The sequence below is a fragment of the Fukomys damarensis genome, unplaced genomic scaffold (assembly GCF_012274545.1).
Source record: "Fukomys damarensis isolate Sample0158 unplaced genomic scaffold, DMR_v1.0_HiC HiC_scaffold_10, whole genome shotgun sequence".
Classification (NCBI taxonomy): Eukaryota; Metazoa; Chordata; class Mammalia; order Rodentia; family Bathyergidae; genus Fukomys; species Fukomys damarensis.
The window spans coordinates 22,098,747-22,122,208 of record NW_022900922.1 but is presented as its reverse complement, the minus strand read 5'-3'; the positions used below and the strand labels follow the sequence as shown (position 1 = coordinate 22,122,208).

At 38.8% G+C, this 23,462-nt stretch overlaps 1 protein-coding gene across 1 annotated transcript in view; it reads right to left on the bottom strand.

Annotated features, from left to right (window-relative positions):
* The window catches only part of Mboat1 (membrane bound O-acyltransferase domain containing 1), a 109,812-nt gene that overhangs the window by 8,919 nt on the left and 77,431 nt on the right, over nt 1-23,462 (bottom strand). Inside the window, exons 7-13 of the mRNA XM_019207308.2 lie at nt 17,902-17,957; nt 15,546-15,600; nt 13,922-14,105; nt 12,463-12,655; nt 6,787-6,890; nt 3,863-3,927; nt 2,124-2,256 (exon numbers count right to left, since the gene is read on the bottom strand). Coding sequence (XP_019062853.1) covers nt 2,124-2,256; nt 3,863-3,927; nt 6,787-6,890; nt 12,463-12,655; nt 13,922-14,105; nt 15,546-15,600; nt 17,902-17,957 — 790 coding nt within the window. The remainder of the gene's footprint in view (nt 1-2,123; nt 2,257-3,862; nt 3,928-6,786; nt 6,891-12,462; nt 12,656-13,921; nt 14,106-15,545; nt 15,601-17,901; nt 17,958-23,462) is intronic.

The following is a 23,462-nucleotide window of genomic DNA, read 5'->3' as shown; positions in this document are numbered from 1 at the left end:
ATGGAAAATGGTAGATCAAAGGATATATTCCTTTTTAGGTCTTCCGACAAATGTGCCTAGATGTGCCTCCAGAAAGACACCTAATTTCTACATTTAAGAATCAAAGACAATGTTGAAAACAATGATTGGCTTATGGGCAGTTGTTATTGCTTGTATCTATGCATCCCCCAAATCTTCATGGGCTCAGTGGTGGGATTTTTTTGGAGGTGGCTGGATCGAGGGTGTGTAAATATGGATTAAGGGTGTGTGACAGTCCACTAATTTATTAGCATGACTCTGGTTGTGGCTAGACAGATTAACTACAAATAAAAGGTCCATTCTAGGGTGTAAGTGGAACCAACCAATACACCTGCAGCCTGAATGGAATAAAGAGGGTAAGAGAGGCTTGCTATTGCTGCTTCCTGCTTTCTGCCTGCCCTGCCAGCAGCTATTTCTGCTCTGCCTTGGAACTAACCTACTATGGGCTAAAACTTCTACAAACTATGGGCTAGAATAAACCTTTCCTCATTTAACTTGTGCGTTTTGGGTATTTTGTCCTAGAAACAAGAAAAGTAATTAAAATAGCAGTTAAGCCCCAAAGTAGGAAGGGCTTCTGTATCCAGGGCCACCTAGTAAGCTGTGGACCTGTCTCCTCAGCTTTAAATTCCTGAGGACAGAGACCAGGCGTCCATCCATCAGCAATGCAAGCATCAGGCGTCCGATTTTACTAGGTAACTTCCAGGGACCTAAGACTGGAATATTGAGTTATTTTTTCTAGAAAAAGAAAATGAAAGCTTTATTCTATCAACCTCCCCTTTCTACCCTCTACTTAACTTGTAAAATATATTTCCAACCTCTCAAGAAGAAAAGATCTACATGAACTAAAGCCTCTAGGCCAGTTTGAGACCATGGAACTAAATAAAGATCTTTTAAAGAATAATATTCTGAATATATTAACAAGCAAAACTCTGACCTTTATTTCATAGTTTGTTCTGGCTGACTGTTTTTTAATTTTCTTCATAATCTGAGTAGGTATATGAATGAGAGACAAGAAAATGTCTTCCCTCTTTTCTATGTACAAATATGTACAGTATGCATTTAATTTTAGAAGTTTAAATCCGCACAGATAGCAATCAATTGTCCATCTTGTTCACATGCAGATTCTGACACATTTCCTCTAACTATAATAGAAATTCCTCAGGGGAGGGAATTTTGTTAATTGTGGTAGCCCAGTACCTATAACACTGATTGGCATAGGGTTGAGTTCTTGAAATATTCATAGGAAAAATAAATTTAGGCAAGAGTGAATAGCTATACTGGAGCTCGTAAATTCTTATCCAAGATAGAGTCCAGCAAATGTCATTGAAAGCCCTTGGCACCTGAATTAAGGCCACAATCATGACTGAAGGTTAAAATGAAATCAAATACAAAACTGCATTTGACAATGGAAGCACTCTGAATTACAATTACTTCTGTACATGTCCATCTCCTTTGAAAGCAGTCATACTTTTCATTTCTTTATTATCTTGCTATATAACAAGCAAATTGCAGGAAAAATCTAGGACAAACTAAAGACTAAAAAAACCCTGAAGAACCAAATTTATAAAACTCACAAAGCATTTTATACAAAATAAGCTAGATCAGACATGAGAACATTAAGAACAGTTTCCTAGGGCTGCTGTCTCACTGACTGCTCAGCGACTTTGTGAATTATTCCCAGGTTTAAGATAATGAAATGAGAAATTAAGCAGAGTACAGGCAAACTGCAGTCCTACGGAGCCGACATTAATTATCACAGCCACCTGCAATTAGTCAACTCTGTATATTCATAACCTATATTCATAACAATAATATGTTCATCTCTTAAGGTAGTAAATATTGCTCCTAAAATCCGTTTCTTTTAAAAATACCCTCTGTAAATGGCATGAAGATAAAACATTTAATCAGTTTTGTAATGTCTATGACAGAAATTCCTATATACTGAAATATGTCTCTAATGGGAAGACTTCCACATATTGGCTGATTGTTCAAAGTATTATTCCCACTGTCTCTCCCATCCCTAACTCTTGCTGGGACCTAAAAGATAACAGATATATAGGCATCGGATTAGCAAAGAAAGGATCCTACATCCAAAGGAAGCTTACCGCTCTAGCTGCTAACGTGACAAGGACTCCAGTTAGGAAGGTGAAATAGTACCCAGGATAGACACCATGCCACAGAGCAGACAGGACGAAGGTTAGCACCGTAGGGTACCATGGAACCCGCTCATAGCAAACACTGTGAAGAGAGGAGAAAACAACAAACTGCAGGTAAACTACACCAGAAACTTCGAGCTATACCTGTTTCTCGTTGGAACAGACTGCACAGAAATCATTGGACCTATGACTGATGGGGTGTCTGCCTCCTGAAGGACTTATAATGAAATGCAAGAAACCTGCATAGCTCTCACTTCCTTAGCACTAGCTGATAAGCAATTCAAAAAGATTCAGATTTTGGATCATTTTGGATTTAGAGTATTAAACAAGGGATGCTCAGCCTCTAGTGTGGTGATCTACAAAATATCAGAAAATACCCTGGAGTTCTTTGGCTCTCTGTTTTTAGTTTTGTTTTGATTTTTTTTTGGGGGGGGTATTGGGGATCAAATTTGGGACCTTGCACTTGCAAGGCAGGTGGCGACACCACTGAGCTAAATCCCCAGCCCAGCTCTGTTTTTTTTATTAAAACAAAGTGATAAAGGATCCCTCACAAAAACAAAACAAAACAAAAAAAAAACCTCCATCTACAGAAAATCAATGGCTCGCTAAGGAATCAAACACATGGTTACCAAATGAGGACTCAAATGAGAAACAGAAATTCAAACAGTTATCACCAATCCATCACTGTACACACTGCCAAAACTATTGACTCACACCCAATCTAGGGATTAGGGATTTATAAGAGAATATATTTGGGCAGAATAACATAGAAGTGAGAACCTATTTTCAATACGTCTTTTTGAAATAAGAAGTAGGTACACTTTGCATATTTTTTTTTACTTTGATTCTTTTTGTATAAATGAAATACTTTATTTCTCACATTTACAAATTTTTCATTTTTTTATGTGCACACATGGATATTTAGTCATCTGAGACAGTAAACTCGTACTGGAGACTGACTCTTAAAACTTTGAATTATTTGGTATAAAGAAAAAGATGTTTATGTTAAAGTTATTTGTAATATTTAATTAAATGCAATGACATTTAGTCCAAAATGCTAAAACAGTATGTTCAGATCAATTTTCAGAAAATACCACACGCACATACTTTAACGCTTAAGATTTTAATATTTTCTCTCCAACTGTTATGATCAGCACATTCACCAGGTACAGTTTTCTGGCCTTGAGGATAGTATAGCATTAGTTCCCTAAGCAGAAATGGTTCTCGTTTTGGAACATGTAGGGAAACATCACCAAAAATAATAATTTAAGAAGCATATACCTCTAGAGCACCAGAAAGCTTTCAATGCTAGGCATGAACTCAGCATCTTCAGTGATTCCACGCTGACAGCGGCCCTGCTGCCAGCTGAACCATGACTCCTCTAAGTAGCAGGCAGCGTAGTGTGGAGGCCAAGAGCCTCCTGATGGAGACAAAGCATTTGGGCTCATATTTATCACTCATGAGCTGTGTGACTTTGGGCAAGTTACATCACCTCTCTGTTTTATTTTCTTCATCCATAAAGCAGACATAAAGACTACTGACATCCCAGGAGATTGACAGGAGGAATAAATAAGTGACCCAGGTCCATGGTAATGGCATTTCCCCTACAAATCTCATCTGAATATGTCCCATGAATATCTCATCTGAATATGTGTCATGAATAATGAGGTTGTTTTTGTTTTCCTTACCTTTTCAGCCAAGCTGCTGTCTGAATATTCCAGTTTTCTAAGTATATTTTGAGACTCGTGGCAGTCTACAAAGAAGGAAATAACAGCCATTATTAGCTTTAAAAAAAAAAAAAAACACCCCAAGGGACGGAAAGTTCTCCTCAGAACTTCCTTGGTGGCTGATTCAATGTGATATTTCAAAAGTCACTACTGACAGGAAAAAGTAAATCAGCTATTCCATCACACACAGTAAAATTTCCAGCACTTCTAAGATTTACCTTGCAACTAAAACTTGACTTGCAACATCCCAACTCTTCTCCAAATTTATTTTTCAAATTATAGGAAAGCTAAATGAGTGTTTCTGTGGCTTTCCTTTCCATTCTGTTTTTTTTTTTTAACTAAATACTCCAAAAGAGGATATACCACAGGAAAAGTTCAATTGTGCAAATTTAGTGCCTTCATAGAGACAGTTTAAATGTATTTGTCATTTTTGCACATTGTGGCTTGTACAAACTAGGTCAGGCTTGTGCAGTTAATTCTATAAATAGCTAGGCCAGTTCAAATGCTTCAAACTGTGTCTGGAATAGATATTTTATGCATGAAGGGGTAACAATACAGAAAATAAAATGAAGAAATATCATCCAGCTAGCAAAGATTAAGTCAATCAAGCACTGCAGAAGAGACATCCCAAAATAAATGGATTTCCTCATTCCAAAAAACAAATTATTATCAAAGTGGCAAAAAGTGTGAAGCAAGATTTAACACTTTAGAAATTGTGAGGCCCACAATTCCAAAAGAAAGTGCAAAGTGGAAATGCCACTGTTTTCTGTTTTAAGTTTCTTCAACCATAAGAAAAAAATGTTATTGGCCTCATGTCTCATCTTCAGAAGGGAAGGAGAAGGAGGGAGAAAGAGGAGAGGGAGAAGGGGAAGACGGATGATGGACAGATGGAAGGTAGATAGATTTTTATATCGTAAGTGTTTACTTCAAAGCTTCAAACAGTTTTGCTTTTTTGTGTGAGGTATTACTATGTGGTTCAGGGAATTCACTATATAGCCCAGGCTGTATGATCCTCCTGCTTCAGCTTCTAGAGTGCTAGGATTATAAGCATGCGTCACCATGCCCAGCTACAGCTTCGTTTACCTGTATTCCTATAGCCAATAAAATGCCGTGAGCAGTTTAACTAAATCAGACTTCCTTATCTTTTCAGCTCCTTGTCCAATAGCAAATACAATAAAAACCCAACTTTGTCCATCTGCTTTTCTATCTAATTTAAGAGCTTAGCCCCGGACAATGAGCCCCTGCCTAGAACAAAAGGAGTTTGTCTCTGGGTGCACAGCTGGGATACGCTAGTAGGCAGCCAGCAGTCGAGGGGAGCCCCTCTAGAGGACACTGACCCACAGAGCTCCAGAACAGCCAGCAGTAGCCCACAACTTTGGAGAGAGGAAAGAATTTTAGTAGGGAAAGGAAGAGAAGTCATTAAAATATATTCAGATTCTCTGACATCATCTATACGGGAAAGAGCCCCTTACAAATGATCTACACTGCTTTTTCAAAAACTGGAGAAGGCATTCTGAGGGCTGGAACTCATCATCTCTGTGACAGGGAGCTGCTCTTGCCTTTCACAAGGCAACCAAGGGAAAAATCATGATGATTCAATCAGAACAAATCCTAGAGTTTTGGCCACACTCTCACCACATTCTCCAAGGCCTTCTGTCCACAGGAAGCCCTCGACCCTCTAGAACTATCCAAAAATGACTGTTTTGCTCATAGTGGACCCTTAATTAATATAATTAATATTTGCTGAATCTGACTGACCTCAGTCAGTAATCAAATAGCATTATGAATTTAAATTGAACATAAGATGTAATTTGGTAAGATAACAGTCTCAGCACTCCTGCTTCTTTTTCCTTGTTTGCCTTTTGATGTAACAATGATTCAATGCAAGGAGGAAGAGGAGAAAAGAACATCTAATCCTACCTATAAATCACCATGTTTTATTAAGTAAGAGCAGATCGTGTTTCCCACGCAGGCTTCCGAATGCAGAAAGCCTTGGGCAGAAGGAGAGGTTTCTCCTTGGCTCCTTTTGGCCTAGTTTCCACCAAGCTGTGAGTAGAAGGCGCTCAGTCTCCACACATCTTTGGCTTCCTGCTCTACATGTACACCCCTTTCTGCCCAAACTCTCCAAAGACAATGTGTCTGCCATGGGGAGATGGAAAATCCAAACCACAAGCAAAGATGAGTCACCTGGCCAGAGAGCCAATGCTTCTGTGTGTTCTTCCTATCCAGCTGCAAGGAGGAAAAGCTCTGTGCCCCGGCAGTCCTGTCCACCCAGCGCTAACAAAGCAAAACAGACCAAGAATGACGTGGCCCAAAGACAGTGTCTGACAGTGAAGACACAGAGAATCACGGTCCAAGAGGAAAAACAGGGAAAGAGAAATCACACTAATCTAGTGGCCTAAAAAATACTGTCCATGGCAATTTTTCTTAAAAGCAAACAGATTATAATTGTTTCCCAAGGAAAAAGGGAAAACACTTGGATTTTTGAAATCTAAATACAAGAGCTTCCAGTGTGCGTTCTGGACTGAAATAAATATGGACAAGGAAAAATGACATTTGCCCTTTCTAAGATGAAAGAACAAGAATGTAAATAACACAAAGATTTTTCCTAGCTGGCTCTTTTTCAGACTTGGTGTGATTCTTGAATGATTAAAAGTGTAAAGAAAATAGGTATTTTTGTTCTTAAAGAATAAAATTCTAAGATACAAGATGTCCAGGAGGGTGTCAGGTCTGATGTATCTGAGAGCAGCTTCTCTCCCCTCAGACATTCTGGTGAAAAATTTTAGCAGCACCTGAAATGCAACTCAGCTCACACTGAAAGCAAACCATTTGCTTTAGAGCTTCAGTCACTATGGAAGTCTGATTCAAAAGCATTACACACTCACCTCAATTTTCCAGATGTTTAGGTTAGAAAGAAGGTCCCAACAGAAATTTCCATTCTTATCAACTCCGCTGAATCCGAAACCAGCTGCATTATTCACCGCATCAGCTGCGATTTTCAAAACAATACATTAGGCTATGGAACGAAAGTCATGTTGCAGCTTTAAAAGATACCAGGGACCTTCAACATCGAGAAATATGTGGTAATTCCTTAGAAAAAGGGCAACAATAAAATTAAAAGACTTGGTATCAGTGTGAACCAGAAAAATATTTTTGGTTGTTCATGACCTTGATTTTCGTGCATTCATTCCATAGCATTTAGTGAGCACCTGCTAAGCGAAAAGGTGCTAGATGTTTGTAGAATGGAAAAAAGTGAGGATAAATGAGAACTGCAGAAGCTCAACAAAAAGGTAAACCATAGGATTTAGAGACCAAGTTCATAAGAGGGGAGGAGGCAAAAATACACCCATGCTTAGAAGCATGCCAGAAAAAATAAAGGGCCTGGTAAAAGATCAAGAGTCGTCACTGCAGATGGCAAGTTGTTTTAAGAAGCACAGTTACTTAGGAAGAACTGGAGCTGATCATGGACATGTCAGACATGAGCTGCCAGCAGGACACCAGAACTGTCCAGGTGCAGTTGAGAATAGTTTAAACCCCAAGACAAGTAACAGAATGAGGGCTGTGTTGGGCCAGGTGCAGTGGAGGATACATGCGGATACAAGGATCAAAGCCATCCTACCCATGGAGTTATTCCAAATGCTTCTGTTTCGAACATCTTTACCTTCCTCACTGACCTACAGGAACAAGCCCTTGCTTACAGTGACTACTTCACCTCTAATTGATTTCTCAATGAAATGTCTTTGAAATCAAGTATCGACCTGATGAACTCAATACACTTATGATGATGATCGAGAGGATAATTTTCTCTTTTCATTTATCTTATTTTAAACTGTGTCAGTATATTTCCTTTAAGGAAATAAAAAACTGAGTCACAGTACAGTAAAGTCACAAGACTTGGAGGAGATTTTAGAGAAATACTTCCTCAAACAGGTTGAGTCCAAATCAAAATGGCCTTCAAAAGAGTTAACTCTAAAATAATAACCTGTTCTGGGCTGAGAATGAGGCTCAGTGGATGAGCACTTGCCTCCTAGGTTCCATTTCCAGCACTACAAAAACAACGAAACAAAAATAAAACCTTTGTACTATATCTGATTTATTTTTGGCATAGTTGATAGTTAAAGCTTATCTCAGGCTTGGCCTCACTTTACAGTGATCTGGTTTCTTTTAGAAGGATGAGCCAGGCGTGGTAATGCATGCCTATAACTCCAATACTCAGTAGGCTGAGGCAGGACTATCGAGAGTTCGAGGCCAACCTGGGCTACATAGTGAGTTCAAGGCCAGCCTGAATTACAGAGGAAGGCCCTGATTCAAAAAACACAGGAAAAAAAAAATGGATGGAGGAGGAGGAGAAGGAGGGGAGGATGAAAAGTCCTTCTGTCTCATCCGCCCAAGCCAAATGGAGGGAAACTCAGTAGAGAAGAAAAAGAAGAGCAAAGTGAGAGAGTGCATGTACCCAAAGGTACATAAGTGGCTACATATCCAAAGGTTACATATGTGAAACAAATTTGCAAAATGCAGAGATAAATAAACTGGGAGAGGAAGAGACCCAGAAGTCTGTGTGAACAACTCAAAGAGAAATGGACTGCCCGAGGCTGGGGTCAGCACTCCACTACTCCTAGGTTTGTTCTTCTACCTCCCATTTCCTTTCTGGCCCACTTAGTCAGACCTAAAAGAACAGAACAATGATAACTCTGTGTGTTTGTGTGTGTTTCAGTGCTCACAGTCTTTCTAGGACTCAGAACCCTACAGGCATTTCTCATTTAATCCATAATGACAAGAGGCTGGTAAGGGTGAGCTCCGCAGCATGCTATATGCACGTCTGTGAGAGTCATCTAACTCCTAGAAGCCTATTCCTTAAGTATAAAATGAATATAATAAGAGCACCTATTTGAGCCAGACATGGTGAGCACACCTGTAATCCCACAATCCAACACAAGGATTGCAAATGTGAGCCCAACCTGGACAACTTAGCATTTGGCAAGACCCTAACTCAAAATTTTAAAAAAGAGTTCATTGCAATGGCCCTGGGGGCAACTGTTTAAAGGGGCTGGTGGAAGGATTAAAAATGCTTAGCACAGGGCCGGGGATGTAGCTCAGTGGTGCTGCACCTGCCTGGCAAGCGCAAAGTCCTGAGTTTGATCCAAGGTACTGCCAGTAGAAAAAAAAAAAAAAAGAGCTTAGCAGAGTGCCTAAATCAAGGTGACACTCAAGAAATGTTGGCTTCAGTTATCATCATCATCATCATCATCATCATCATCATTATTACTGCCATTCTTAATTAAGCTATGAAATGAACTAAGGTTAGAGATGTTAGGCAAGCATTAAGACAATTCAAGTGGTTACAAAAATGCCAGAATTAGGGTACTAGAACTCTGATCCCATGACACAACAGGTCAGAGTCACCTTGAAAGACAAACAGGGAATGACCCTAAGTACTGACTCCGAGAACAATCAAAACCTTCACATAACCCTGGATCCCACAGTTTGTTTTTGTCCCAGAGCAGTTAGAGATTCTGAGCTCCTAGTTCAAAATTCCTTACCTGGTGCATGAGTCTAACCTATTATTACAGATAAATTCTGGATATCCATGTGTGGGAGTTTATAATCCTTAGAACAGAGCCCAGGCTATAGTTGTGTCTCTCTAGTACCAATTAGTAGGAGGGAAATAACCAGAATTGTGCTAAATGCCAAGAAAATAGCTGTATTATTTCAGTATCAACAGTATCTAGAGCTAGGCTAACAGAGTGTAGCTCAGCTGAGATGTATCACAAGGCCAGTTTTAAGGATTACATTTATAATCATGTGTAATTACCACATCAATTATATGTAAATGATGCTTTAAAGAGCTGGATACAACAATTATTCGGTTAAGCAGTTTAAATATTCCCTAATATACTATTCATTGCTTCTTTATCCATAAATAATACAAAGGTTAATTTCAGACCAGCCCATGCAATGTAAACTGTAACAAACTTCCAATTGAGGCTATACAAATTAATGAAGCATTTCTAGTGAAGCAACAAAAGAAGATAAAGAAAAGAATAAAAAAGTTGGAAAAGAAAACAAGCTCAGTCCACACAGAAAGGGTCACTTGTTCACTCTAAACATCTGGAGAAACCCCAACAGGGCAGAACGGTACAGACACCCCCTGTTCCTGTCACCGCCCGCCACCCAGACGCACCAGCAAAACCCCATGACCCACCTCGTGGCTGACTTGCCCTATGAGGCCAGGGAATGGCCTTTCTTTCCTCCTTAATCAGGAGCTGATTTAGTGGAGACGCCAGCCCTTAAGACTTGGGATACAAAATATAGGAACAGGAAGGGTAGGAGAAAAGGAAGAGAAAAGGAAGGCAAGTGAGGAAGGAAAAGCTGGTAAAAGGAAGGAGGTTCATATTCTCTCTCTCTCTCTCTCTCTCTCTCTCTCTCTCTCTCTCCTCTCTCGTATATCTATGCACATGCACACACATACACACACTCTCAGCAAGTTATGAAAATTATTAACTATTTGACATAGAAAAATATGCCATGTTCCAAGAAGGGTTCCAAACATAGTAGATATAATAAATACATATAATGCCTCACTACAAAAGAAACGATCATTTTAAAATAATAAAGTGATAGCAGAACAAAGAATAAGATCAAAGGAAACTTTTGAAGTCTTTCTCAGTGGCCAATGTGTACTCATCACTGTCTCTGCATGGCCACCACTGGGACAGCTCACGGCATGCACTGCCTGGTTACTGCACAAGTCTGGGTTCCCACAGAGTGTCAATATCTTGAGGTAGGGATGGTCTCTTACCCAGCTTTGAATTCTTACTACAAGGGCTGACTACAAAATATAGCATTTGTTCAAAAAATTTTTTAATGTATTACAGTAAAAAACACATTGCCATCCATGCCCTCAAAATACTCCCCTCACTTTGCACTGTCCCATCATTCTTGCCACTTTCTGAAGCAGATCTGGAAGTGTCTTTACAAGATGTGGTCAAAAATATGGTGAATGACGTTGCCAAATGCCATCCAACAATAAAGCAAGCTTGTAAAAACATTATAGGTGTCTTCACCCACCTTATTCAGTAGATCTGGCACCTCCCCAAAGTCAAAATGACCATGAAAGGTAAATGTTTTGAATCAATTCAGGACACCAAGATGGCCAGGATAGCACAAATAGACACTCCCATAAGGGGACTTCCAGAATTGCTTCCAAAAAACAAGAACAGTAGGTTAAATGTTCAAAGCAAGGGGAAGTATTTTCAAAGAATTAATAGCAGTATGTCTTTTACTGTGATATTTTCACAGTTTAAACATTTACCATATTTTTCGTACCTCTTACTCCTTGAATTTAAATGAAAGTAGCCAGAATCAAGATGGTGCACATTACAAATCTTAGAACAGCTCTAAATCTAAATCTTTCTGACTAAATGTTATACAAACATTGCACTGGGCTGAGCTTGTGCATGAAAAATCTCGCTGTTTAACCTGGGCAAGGGAGGAATGGGAAATCACTGTCTAATGCATACAGTTTCGGTATGGGGTGATGGTGCAAGATTATAAATGAACCTAATGCCACAGAATTATACATAGTATGATGGTTTAAATCACATATTTTATATTACACATAATTTACCACAGTAAAATAATAATCAAGAGTAATTTGGTACCTCTAAACTTTTATTTGTAGCTTAAAACCTGAAGCATGAGCTAAAAGAGGAATAGCATCAATTAAGTCCTTTCCCCATTCAGAGGATAGTGGCTAAACATTAAGAATGGGGTTTAATAATCCATTTGACTTAACAAGTCAAGTCACTGTTCTCTAACACCCAGCACCAGCAAAGATGTTAAACTTCCAAGCTCAAAAGGGCCCCAGGCTGAAACACACGGGCTGCCGTGCCTTATCAACACCTCCACCAGCCACAGGAGGTACACCAAGGGTTCATCGCTTATTTTAAAGCTTTAAAACAACTCCAATCTAAAACCATTTGACAAAAAAGAGATAAAAATCTTAATACTGAACAAGTTGCCCCAAAGGAAAAAAAAAAAGTATGATAAAGCAAACGAAGCTGAACTTTTTATGTTAAAAAATGAAAAGAACTCCATGTCGGCTTCTTTCTAAAATGTAATGCCTAACCAACATTTTATTAAAGAAGAATTGTGACTAAATTACATGTGTAAAGAAAACTCAGTGTGCACACTGTATTACGCACAGTACAGAAAAATTACAAGAAAGCCTGGTCATTCTGGAATTTTCACCTAACTTTCCACTGCACTCAATGGCCAAGTTTGATAAGAATGAGCAGAAGCTTTAAAGTTCTGCAGCTCTTAATGACACTGGTTTTAAATCACAGCCAGAATTGGTTTTCCTCTTAGCACAAGTAACTGAGTTCATAGAGGGCAGAACCGAAGAAGGCTATGTTGTAAAGTATAAAATGAGACTAGCTCAACTGCCCCCATTATGCATTGGATTATTTTCTGTTTTTAAGTGATCCAAAATGCTCTTGCTAAGCCATTCAAAGAATAACACCTTACTTCTCATTCACATAAGGCCACTCCATCCAACTTACCTAATGTCCACGCAAAATAATACTTGGGCTTTGCAGCTTGCATGACCACATATAAGTAGAAGAGTCGCGTCAGAAAGTCTGCTTTATGGACAAACCAGTCATCAGTAAGGCAGGTGATGGGGAATGTCTTTGTGAGTGTCAAAAACAAAAGGAGAGACACCAAGGTGACGCACAGCTTTTGTATCACAGCTCTCTGGAAATGGGAGAAAAATCAGTGTAACCACTCAGAAGACTCAGAGATGAGGCAGTAATTTGGAGACAGGCATATTAAGAACACTGTTGCTCCAAGAGCAGCTACTCTTAGAAGGAGGAGCAACAAGTATTCTTCCTCAAGACACAACACTGATGATGACAATTAGGAGCTGTAGTCAGGTGCAGAATATACACTTGAGACTGAAGGTATCCAGAATGGAAGAAAGCTTCTTTCAACATATGATAGCAAAAAAAGGTGCGACTGTTAATCTTGGCATGTCAATTTCACCAAACTAAGAAATGACTAGCAGATTAGTAAAGTATGCTCTTAGGCATGTGTCTAGGTAGGTCATGGAGGAACTATAATACGTCCCTCTCCCATACTGCTCTAAAACTGTTTCCTGGCTGTTTCTCAGCCAGCTTGCTGTCATTCCCTTCCTCCCTATTTTTGACTTGCAGTCAGCCAGCCTTCAACTGAATCTTCTGAGATAATGAGCTAAATTTAACCTCTCCTCCTTTAAACTATGGTGCCAGGTAATACAACAGGTAAGTGACTTCATTATCCAAAATATAAGAGAAATGGACAACAGCACAGGGTGGCAATTTTCCACCAGAAGGAAATAACCATTTGCCTTCCACTTTGTGGCTGGCAGAGCCCAAGAAATAGGTTTGAGTCAGCAGCCAAGAGAGCAGAGGCTCTGGTACCAGGAACTCTGTGCAGGTGACTGAATACCTGAGCCAGCGCATGGGCAGGTAGGGGAAAGCTTTTGCCTTCTAGCATGGTTCACATATTCTCTGTTTGGGGGTTAAGAGATGTTGAGTTTTTAAATTCCTCTGGACACAGTGATTTGGCTCAGTTTCTGTAACATTCCAGGAAATGTCATTCTACAGATGTGTAACTTTCGCCTTCATAAAAACAGAATTTTATTTATAATATGGCATTACAACATCCCCTTGTCAGAGGGCAAATGGGCTTAAGTGAATGAATATTTACAAGGTACTAAAGACAGTTCCTGGCTCCCAGCTAAGTATTCCAACACAGAAAATTTTGTACTACAAAGAAATGCCAATACTGGTATTTTAAGCAAATGCTTAAAAACCGGGGGAAAGTTGTTGGCTAAGCTTTCTTCATCTTCTCCTTTTTTTTTTTCCTTTCTTTTTTTCCGTCCTGGCTTTTTAATTAGAAAAGTTGTTAGTGAGAGTTAGGTCTGGCAGCAAAACTCTATTCTCTGGACCTCTGACTAAACACTTGGCACTGAAGACTTACATTTGGAGATGGCTCCGGCAAGCTGTGGAAACCTTTCTGTTTCCAGTTCACGCCCAGCAACTTTGTGTGTATATGTCTCCCTTCAATGAAGGCTACGTAGTCCTTGAAGTTGTTACAAGGACCAGCAATGATGCTCATGAAATTGAGAAGGTAGCTTAAGTATTCCAAAAAAGAAGGTTTCACTCTGTGAAAATAAAATTTAAAAGTTGAAAATTTTTCAATCCTTAATTTTTCTTCAAAATATGCAAGTAATTAAGCCATATAAACAGTAGTTATCTCTGTAGATTATTTTATGTGGTAAGGCTTTCCTTTGTTCCATTTTCTAGAAAAATCCACCTATGGACTCTTGTTGAAAGTAAAAGTTCATAGAACAGGAGGTTAGAGAAGACACAGAGCTGTGTGGTGCCCTCTACTGGTGATGTTGGCTGTACAGGCTCAGGGCTGGGTAGAGAAAAAGCTACTCTGAGGTTGAGAAATGCTTTTTCCTTCCCTCTTATTTGTCTATGGTACACAATGAAGGTAATAAATGTAAGTCAGGGTGAAAACCTGAACTAATGTTAGCTGATCAAGATGCTTTCAAATAGGAAAACTCCCTCCTGACAGCGAAAATAAATACAAAACAAAGGATGAGTGGATCTACTTTCCTACTTTGAAGAGGCCGTACAGCCCCACAGCAGCCCATTGTCTTTCTCTGTCATCCAGGCATGCGGGCCTGAATAGGAGACCAGCACAGTGGCAAGGAAAAACTCTAGAGGGAACTGAGTGGCAGTTGGGAGCCTGTTCTAGGACAGAACTGTGGAAAAGGCTTCCAGAAGTGCCACTGCTAATCAGCCACTGGGCTTACGCCCACTGTCATTTATACTTCCTAATGCTGAGCAAAGAACTTGACACATTAGCATCTTCCAAAGGTTCCTCTTTACTTCCAAGACTTTATTCCTTAATAAAGGAACCACCTGGGACTCTCTTCACTTAGCACAGCTGCCCAGTATTCTCCTGCAGCTGGGGCTGTACCATCCTCCCTAATGTGCTGCTCACAGGCCCCTTTCATTCCTAGGTCAGTTTTATTCTTTGCTACTTTGTGACACCTGCCCTTCCTCCTCTCTAACACTGCTGCCTTTCCAGTACACATCAGCACGGCCAACACCCACCTCCAACTTCCCTCTATTCCCTCAGCCCATTATGTTCTCCCTCTGTGCTTCCTATCTTTTTCCAGGCTTTGGAACTTTAACACACTGACGCGCACTAGGAAGTAGCTGTTTCTTGAGGGTCCCAGACACGTGCGCAATAAAAGTAACTGTGGAGTAGACATAACAACTCCGATGAAGGAGAATCTTGTAGAGCTAACCGAGTTACAGGTTCAATTACTCCTTGCCCCAACAATTCAGCTTCTGAGAAACTGTCCTACAGCTAGACCCAAACACATTTAAAATGACTCACACACAAGGTTACCCATCACTTACCATTTATCAATGCCAAAGACTGGAAGACAGTCCAAGTATCTATCAGTAACACATTCTTTAAATGAATAATATCACAAATAATGGAATTAATCTATAGTTACCACAAAAATGAGGGAAAATCTCTAGACACTGATACATAGGGCTGAAGTATATCATTAACTCACTTCACAGCAAGTCGGTGCTGCTCAGCAGAGAGGTCTTCAGCCCTTCGACCTAGTCCTATGAAATTAAAAAAAAAAAATTTACAAATAAGATGTTGGAAGTGAACAATCCTAGAAGTCTTTTTTTTGGGGGGGGTACTAAATTCAACTGGCAAACAAATTATTATTGCTTTATAAATCATAAAGAATCCCTGTTTTGCATTTTTTAAAAATGCCCCAGTGGGTCTGGAGCATGGCTCACAGGCAGAGTACATGCTTAGCATTTACAAGGTCCTGGGCTCCATCCCCTATGGGTCAGGGTTGGAGGACCTGGATGAAAGACTTACCCATAAGTCTCAAAAGTATGCGCTCTATAGGTCCCCAGAAAAGGGGTGGGGGTGTTCAAAAGTTCCTTCTATTTAATGCACACAGCATGACATGCACCTTCCCATCATGTCCCATTACCACGCTATGATTTCACTGCTACAGCAGAGAAGGGAGCTTGTCTTTCACAGGCTGCACCAGTTTTAATACCCCCTGATTATGCCTCTGCAGTACCTTGCACAAGCTGAGGGGACTGTGGTAGGATATAAAGGGGATAAAGTGGGGACTTTCCTCTTCCAAACAAGAAAAATGTAACCCTGAATGCAGGAAAAGCACAAAGGAATTGTCAGATTTTTTCTTCGTCAAATCCTTCCACAGCAGACAAATTCCCAACCAAATCATAGGTGCACTTCATATAAAATTTACGTGTTAACTTGGAGTCAGAGAAAACAAAATGTTGTCTTACTAGCAATATAAGCAAGCCAACCCTAAAACTGTGCATTCAGTTACTACTAATTATGGTCACTAACCACGAAAGAAATTCAATATGTGTCTAAGAGAAGGCAGAGTGCTTCCGGAATTTCCTCATTCCTCACACACAGAGAAAAAAGAGAACAAGGCAAATAAACATTTTGCTCCATATAAAGGATGCTTCAGAAAATACCGTAAACTAACAATACCTTGAAAAGCAAAATTTTGCAGGGGATGGTGGAATATGCCTATAATCCCAGCACTCTGGGAGTCTGAGCCAAAAGGACTGAAAATTGGAGCCCAGCCTGACCAACCTGGTAATTTATTAAGAACGTGCCTTAAAATTTTAAAAATTTTCGGGATGCAGCTCAGTGGGAAAGACTTGGGTTCAATCCCCAATACTGCCCCCCACAAAAGCCCAAATTATTTAAGCTAGAGATGATGGAACATTTCTGTAAACACAGCTACTTGGGAGGTTGAAGGTCTCAACAAATACATACCTGGCCATCACAGGAAGTAAATCAATTTTAGGTATTGATTTTGCTAATGTTAATCTACAGTCACTACCAAGTGGAGTTTCAGTATAAATAAGGCGACCGACTCACCTCCCACCTGGGATTCTCCAACTGTGGCACTTGAAAGCCTCACATCCTGGGAACCCTCCCAGTACTGGGTGAACCAGGATGGTTAGTTAGTTACCCTAGAAAGGCTCCATCCTTAGTATAAAATTACCCAGTTCTCTACAGAATGAGTAAAGCACCAAGTACGAAGTACGGACATCCTGGGTCAAATGAAATTTAATCAGCTTTAAATAAAAACAAGAAAATTAGCTATCAGAGATAAACCTTCTCAACCTATCCACATATAAAGAAATTTCAACAATCAGAAGCATTTGCCAGGCCAGTGCAAATCCACAGAATATACTTTTACTAATTGCACCTGGCATCCCTTAAAGCCATATTGAAATCTTCCGCCCAGCTGAAATAATCTTCCTCTCTCCCCAGGAGCCTAGTTTTAACAGTGCAAATCACACGTTCTGGCCATTTCTAGGAAGTGTGTGAGTGAAAAAACAAAAACAAAAACAAAAAACCTTCAGTTTTATATAAACAGAAGATTCTTCCTAGTCCCAGCTTTTCATAGGGTCAAGCTAATCTCATTAGATAATTTCCCAAGCCAAAACACTAGCATTAAAAAATTATTAAGCAGCCAATGCTGTTTCATTTTTTATTACCTTGTAAGCTTTTCAGAGATTAAACTAAAGAAAAAAGGAGGCCATTTCATAACAGATTCAGAAAAGAAAATCAGTTAATCACAAATTAACTTTAAAATGTTACAAAAATAAATAGAAAACCCACTGTTCTCAGAGCAAATATTTTTGCAAATACAGAAGGCAGATTCACATGAGAAATAGTGGGTATTCACTGAGAAAGTAAAAGACTATGATTAAAGAGCTCTAGAAATTCTAAAGAAGATAAAACAGGATCTGTCTGCACTTGTCTGGATTTTGGACTGCATTTATACATAAAAGAACAGTTCTCAATGTCAAGCTCACTCTGAGAACCAAAAGAAGGGTGGCCTTTCTCACCATCATGAACTTGGAAGGCCAAGGTGGTGATCTTCTGGGTGACAATCATCAGAGGCCTAGAAGGAAAACAGGAAAATCAAGACTGGCAAATAAATAAATAAAAAGCTGCAGGAGGAAACTCTTATTCTATTTCTTTGCATGGTGTTTTTTCACGTTGAAGTTTATTAAGCACAGAACAAAAACACTGAATTTAAAATATTCAATTTATATTTCTCCAGCAAACCCTTTAAATAAAGATATAACAACAATGAATACTAAAACCCCACTAGACAGTCTCTCGCATGCTGTGAAGCCTCCCAGCAGTACCGTACTAGCAACAGCAGCACAGCATCACCTGGAGAAAAGCAGTCTCTGACTCCTCTTCAGATAGGAAAACAAGGCTGTATTTTAACAAGATCATGAGGGAATTCAAATGCACATTAAAGTGTGAGAAGCCCTGGTCTGGGAGATGCCTATGCCAGTGCCCTAGTTCCACATGGAGATAAGACACACAAGCAGACAGAAAGACAGACAGACAGAGACAGAGAGAGACAGAGAGACAGACATACACAACACACACATATGCGTGCACGCACACACAGTGATAAAACCTACAGTGAAGGATTAAATTATTTATTTTATTTAAGTAAAAGACACATTGCCACTAACCCCCACATACACTTCAAATGCACTTATCCCATCGCGCTTGCCAATTTCTGAAGCAGCTCTGAAAGTCCTCTTTCATGAGCGTCTTTACAAGATGTGACTCAAAATACAGTAAATGCTGCTGCTGAGTGCCATCCAATGGAAAAAGTAGACTCATAACAAACATTACAGTGTGTTCACATTCACCTTATTCACCAGTTAGGCCACCATGCACGTTATGGCTCTTCCCCAAAATCAAAACGACCATGAAAGGTAAACAGCCAGGACAGTACAAGTGAAGACACTCACGAAAGAGGAATTCCAGAACTGCTTCTGAAAGTGGCAGGAATGACCTATGCTTGAAGCAAGGGGAAATATTCTGAGGGGATTAACACATCCCTGCCACCGGTCGTACACACGTAACTGTCCCATAATGGTCAATGGAATAATCATACATGCACCACCAGTAGTTCAGAGCCACCCAGCAGAGAGACAAACGAATTACAGCCCCGCTGTGAACACATTAATTAATAGCAACTGTCTTATGTCTTTTACTGCAATAATTTTTCTAACGTAATCATTCACCACAGTTTTTGATCTCACCTTGGTATATACAGTCATGCACTACATAAAGGTGATTCTGCCAATGACCATATATATAAAACGATGGATTCATGAGACTAATATGGAGCTGAGAGTTTCCTGTTATCCGGAGACATAGCCATCATAATGTCCTATGTGACGTATCACTCACATGTTTGTGGTGACGCTCATGTAAGCAAACCTCTTTCAAAACGCTTAGATACATAAACACCTACCACTAGGTTACAGTTGACTACAGCACTCAGTACAGTAACAAACTATATAAGTTTTTACCCTACAACAATAAACGGGTTATACCCTACAGAGCAGACATTCAGAAGGCTACATCACCTAGTTTTGTGAAAATGATTTCATATATTCACACAGGGACAAAATCCCATAATCACACATTTCTCAGAATGTGCTCCGAATGTTAAGTGACACATACTTGTACTGCTTTCTTCATCCAAATATGCCCTAATATGCTTCGTTCTATCAAAGGCAATTCTTCCATGCACACACAGTCAAGGATTCATTTATAAAATTCAGCTCCCTGCCGACAAACCATTTATTGACATAAATTAACACCAACCTTCAGTTTATAAAAGCTGTAATATAAAATCTTTCTTCAGAAGTGGTAACCATATAAAAAATGGATTCTAGGATAATTCACTGAGGGTGACAGTCTTTTTAATGAACAGTGATGGAACAACTGCGTATCCACATAAAAAGAATATAAAAATTAATTCAGAAATGGATAAAGACCTAAATGTATTTCCTAAAACTATAATACTTTTAGGAAAATAGGTATTGGTTTTCTTTAGGCATAAGGACAAGCAAGAAAATAAAATAACAGATTAAATGGATATCATTAAAAAACTAACTTTCATGACTCAAAGGATACATGGCAAAAGGAAAGTAAAATGGTATTTCACAGAATGCAAGAAAATATTTGTAAATCATGTGTCTGACTAGACTATATAAAGGACTCATAATTTAATAGACAACTCAGTTTTAGAATGGCAATAAAATTTGAAGGGGTATTTCTTTAAGAGGATAAGTAAATGGCCAATAGGCATTTTTTTTGTTGAAAAGACAATCAACAGTAACTAGCCGTCAGAGAAATAAACATCAAACTCAGAATGAGATACCATTTCACAAGTACGAGGATGGTTAGAATTAAAAGGTAGACTATAACAAGTGCTGACATGGAGGTGGAAAAACTGGAGCATGACTCACTGCCTGTGGGAATATTTAACGGTGTGGCTGCTTCAAAAACAGTGTAGCAATTTCTAAAAAGGGTAAACATAGAGTTACCTTATGACACAGCAATTCCCCATCTAGGTATACATCCATGAGAAATAAAAATGTATCTATACAAAACGTACATGCCTGTCTAGAACAACATTACTAATAATAGCCCAAAGAAATAATCTAAATTTGTATCACCTCATGAAGAGATAAATAAAATGTGGTATGTCTATGCAAAAAAAGGGATAAAGTACTGACACAGGACAACAGGCATAAACCTCGGAACATCATGCTAAGTGAAAGAAGCCTACTGCGTAATTCCATTTATACAAAATACCTAGAATAGGCAAATCCATGGAAAAACAAAGATTGCAGGAAATGAAGGAGGGTGACTAATACATACGGATTTCTTTTGAGGAGTAATGAAAATGTAAAATGAATTGTAGTGACTTTGTACACTGTGAATTCACTTGCTGACTATGCTTAAAACCATTAAACTATACACTTTAAATGATGTACCATATGTGAACTGTATCTCAGCAAAGCTGTAATAAAAACATTTAAAAACTCAACATCATATAGTAGTGCATGCCTGTTGTCCCATGTACTTGAGAGGTTGAAACAGAAAAAAAAAAAATCACTTGAGCCCAGGAGTTCAAGGTCATCTTGGGCAACACAGTGAGACCACATCTCAAAAAAATTTTTAAAGTAAAATGAAATGAAACTTGTTTTTCTAATTTTCTACCCTACATTAGTACCCTTTTTCTAATTAAGTTTGTTGGTATAATTTAGACATACATAATGATCATTTTCATCATATGGAATTTGTCCCTGTACATGATTTGTACTGATTATTTTTTCCCTCTTCCCTCCCTCTTTTCAACCCCTCTTCACTTCCTTATTTACAAGAGCTTTGTTTCCATTTTTGTCTTTCTTTCTGTTTTTTTCTTTTCCCTTTTTTTTTTCCCTTCCCCCTTCCCAGTGTCCCTTCCCATTTGAACATTTTCTTCCTATTTCACAATTTGGTCCTTATTTACATTTTCAGTTGCTCACACCAGAGAAACAATGAAATACTTACACATGTGTGTCCGATTTATTTCACTCAAGGGCATGGTCTCAAGATGCATCCATTTACTTACAAATGTCTCAAGTTTATCCTTCCTTATGGCTGAGTACTACTCCATTGTACAGAAAAAAACACACACATCTTTATCTGTTGGTTGATGGGCATTTGGGTCGTGCCCAAGATTTAGCTATTACAAACTATGCTGCTATAAACATGAGTGTGAATATATTATTGTGATATAATGCTTTCAAGTCTTTGGGGAAGATGCCAAGAAGGGGGATAACTGAGTCAAATGGAACCTACAGTTAGCTTTTTGAGAAATCTGCACAGATTTCCACAGCAGCTGTGCTAGTTGACACACCCACCAACAGTGGTGAAGGGTTCCTTTTTCCACACGGCTCCTCCAGTATTTGTTGTTGTTTGATTTCTTGACAATAATACCCATTCTTTCAGAAGTGAGATGGAATCTCAGAATTATTTTAATTTGCATTTCTCAAATGCAAATCATAACCAGTGATGTTCAACATTTTTTTCATATTTATTTCACATTTGTACTTTTTCATCTTAGGAGTGTATATTCATCTCAGATGCTCATTTTTGGATTGGTTCTTTAAATTTGAGGGTTTGATTTTTTTAATTTTTTTTTTTTTAGTTCTTTACACATTCTAGATATTAGTCTTTTGTCTGAGGAACAGCTGGCAAAAATTTTTTCCCAGTCTGTTGGTTATCTATCCACTTTGTTGGTTATTTCTTTTGCTATCCAAAAGCTTTTTAATAAGATGAGATCCCTGTTGATCCTTTGTAATATTTTCTGTACCATCAGAGTTTTGTTCATAAAGTCCTGGCCTACACCTGCGTCTTCAAGAGTTCTACCTATTCTCTCTTCCAGCAGCCATAGTGTTTCTGTTTTAAAATTTAAGTCTTTGATCCACTTCAATTTTAGTTTAGTGCATAGTGAGAAAAATGGGTCTAGTTTTAGTCTTCAGCATGTAGACAGAGTTTTTCTAGCACCATTTATTAAAGGGGCTTTCTTTGAGTGAAGGTGTTTGGCTCCTTTGTCAAAGATAAGGTAGTTGAGTGTCTGGAGTTGTTTCTGTGTCTTTGAATCTGATCCAGTGATCCTCGGGTCTGTTTTCTGACACTGCCATGCTGTTTTTGTCATAGCAGCTCTTCAGTATAATTTCAAGTCAGGGACTGTGATGCCCCTGCCTTGTCTTTGTTGCTATTCTAGGTCTCTTCTGGTTCCAAATGAATTTAGGAATGTTTTCTCTAGTTCTGGGAGGTATGCTACTGGTATTATGATTGGTATTGCATACAATTTTGGGAGTATGACCATTTTTACTATGTTGGTTCTTCGTATTCATGAGCAAGGGATATCTCACCATTTTCTGATATCCCCTTCAATCTTTTTCAGAGTACTGTAGTTTTCAATGTAAAGCTCTTTTACTTCCTTTGTTAGACTGACTCCTAAGTATTTCATTTTTTTAATGCTATTGTGAAAGGCATGGTTTCCTTAATTTGTCTCCCAGTAAGTTTGTTATTTGTGTACAAGAATGTTACTGATTTTTGAGTGTTGATTTTGTATTCAGCTATGCAACTAAATTTGGTTACTAAATCTACAAGTCTTTTGGTGGAGTTTTTGGGGGCTTCTATATAGAATATCATGTTATCCACAAGTAATGATAGCTCAACTTCTTCCTTTCCTATCTTTATTCCTTTTCTTCCTCTTGTCTAATTGTTCCAACTGTTTCCAGAACTATATTTAATTAGAATGGTGATAGTGGACATCCTTGTCTTGTTTCTGATTTTAGAGTGAAAGCTTCAGTTTCTGTCCATTTAGAATGATACTGGCTTTTGGATTGTCATAGATGGCTTTTATCAGATTGAGATAAAGACCATCTATTACAATTTTCTGTAAGTTTTTATCATGAATGGTTGTTGGACCTTGCCACTTTTTTTACATCTGTTGAAATGATCATATGGTTTTTGTCCTTGGCTGTTAATATGGTGTATTACATTTATGGATTTGCTTATGTTG